The sequence below is a fragment of the Gavialis gangeticus genome, unplaced genomic scaffold (assembly GCF_001723915.1).
Source record: "Gavialis gangeticus isolate Ggan-Ray unplaced genomic scaffold, GavGan_comp1, whole genome shotgun sequence".
In the NCBI taxonomy this organism is placed as follows: Eukaryota; Metazoa; Chordata; order Crocodylia; family Gavialidae; genus Gavialis; species Gavialis gangeticus.
The window spans coordinates 21,520,846-21,523,039 of record NW_017728992.1 but is presented as its reverse complement, the minus strand read 5'-3'; the positions used below and the strand labels follow the sequence as shown (position 1 = coordinate 21,523,039).

The window sequence follows — 2,194 nt, the reverse complement described above, 5'->3', positions numbered from 1 at the left end:
TTTTTTTTTTTTTTTAGCGTAGGACTTCCTTGTGCGAGCAAACTGGTATTGTCTGTTCAGAGCGATCATCAGGTAGCAATGCATTGGGCTTGGGCAGTCATTTTTAGGTTTTCAGCCCCTGCTGGAGGATGAGGGGGGGCTCCAATTCTAAAGGTTCCCCAGCTACCACTAGAGAATGGGTTCAGTGAATTAGAGCCCCCCACCCCCAAACCTCAAGGAGGCTCCAATATACCTGCCCCACCTTCCAATGAGGGCTGAACCCCACCCCCTCCCCACCTCTATACTGAACATGTAATGAGGGGGCATATTTTCACCTGGCCATTTTAAAGCTGTTTGCAGTTGTTTGGTCATGCCTAATAGACTACTTTCTGTGACCAGATTGGGTGAAAATTATTGCTTCTGTCTGTGCCCTTGTTTCCTGCATGATCCAAGCCCTCGCTATAGTTTGTTTGACTATGTATTGTAGGAGTTTTTCTTGAATATCAGGATATGAATATAAAAATGTGTGTCCGAATGAATATACGTGAGGTGGAAAGAAGTACGGATTCTGAGAGAATCTCTTAAGCACTGCAATTTTCAGGTGATGATAATCCTTTTTTTTAACAGATTAGGAATCCCTAGTCTTGGTATAGATGAAAAATACCAGGATATCCTTTTGAACTATAATCATGATGTAGAGATGGTCTCTAAGTTGTACACCAAACAGAAAAATGATCCTCCTTTGGCTCGTAACCTGCCTCCAATAGCTGGTAAGATCTTGTGGGCACGCCAACTTTTCCACAGGATCCGGGAACCAATGGATCTTTTCCAGCAGCATCCCAATGTTCTGCAGTCATCAGAAGCCAAGCGCATAATCCGCAACTACAACAAAGTGGCAAAAGTCCTCTTGGAGTTTGAGGTTATTTATCACAGAAGATGGATGCAGCAGGTAAAATTTTTCATTTGATACTATGATTGTTAGTGAAAGTGTCTCCAGCATATTTGAGAGATAAGTATGTTAATGATAGATTATGGATTTATTGCATTAGTATACTGTATTTGAACAGCACCTAAGATAACCATTTGCATGAGGAGTGTCATTGGATGGCAAATGTCTCCAGTTGACCCTGCCATAATTTTTAGCTTTGAGGCAATGTTGGGTGGGTAGTAGAATGACCAGGCAGGTGGCATAGTCACTGCCATATGGTTGCTTTAGGGCCTGTGGCCAACAGCTAACTTCAGAGAACTTTATAGGTTACTTAGAGTGGAATCAGGCTGCCATAGAATAAAACTGATGATCAAGGTACCATAATAGGCATATTAGCAGCTTATCGCACTCTATTGTATCCTGCATTGTCCTACATTTTGCAGACTTTGGTTGTTGAAGGCACTCTTCAATATTCTTGTGAAAAGTTTAGCTCAGTTCTTAAACAGGCAGACATCCTACACAGTACAGGCAAGCTATATCTTTGCTGTTTGCTACTAAGTGTTAGGGGGCTGTCTGAGATGCATACAGACTTCCAGTGTATGAAGTAATGAGGTGAGGGTTATACTTTGTAGTCAGTACAAGAAGGAAGAATGAACCTGCTCATGGCTTCTTTTCCAACATGTACTTTAGCACAAAGTGAAGTGGTAGAAGTTGATCAACATGTCAAGTCATATCTTATTTTATCAGGTTTTTGTTATTCAACAATTTCAAAGTACCTAGTGGAGAACAAGGTGATTGGCAATAGCCAACATGGATTCATAAAAAAGCAAGTCATGCCTGACCAACTTGATTTCCTTTGGTATTAAGGTGACAGGCTCTGAGTAGGGGTGGAAGACCAGTGAATGTGTGATATACCTTGAATTTAGCAAGACTTTCAACACTGTCTCCCACAACATTCTTATTAATTAAGCTAAGGGAACACAGCCTAGATGAAACTAGATAGACCAGTGGTGGGCAAAATATGGCCTGCAGGCTGGATCTGGCCCACCAGGCCACTGTACCCAGCCTGCAGGGTCCCTAAAAAAAATTATATTTTCTGCTCCTGGCTGCCTGTCAAATATGACGGGAGAAAAGGGCAGTAGAACCCAGGGGAAGTCAGCAGAACTCAGTAGAAGGCGAGCCCAGTCTGGTCCTGGCCCTGCCCACTCCCATCCCTGCTACTCCCAACTGGAAGCCTGTGCCCACCACAGCTTTCACTGCTTCCCTGCCTGCCCGCCTACCACAACA

At 43.3% G+C, this 2,194-nt stretch overlaps 1 protein-coding gene across 1 annotated transcript in view; it reads left to right on the top strand.

Moving 5' to 3' along the window:
• Nucleotides 1-2,194, top strand: part of DNAH5 (dynein axonemal heavy chain 5) — a 555,556-nt gene that overhangs the window by 124,035 nt on the left and 429,327 nt on the right. Inside the window, exon 14 of the mRNA XM_019521239.1 lies at nt 607-928. Coding sequence (XP_019376784.1) covers nt 607-928 — 322 coding nt within the window. The remainder of the gene's footprint in view (nt 1-606; nt 929-2,194) is intronic.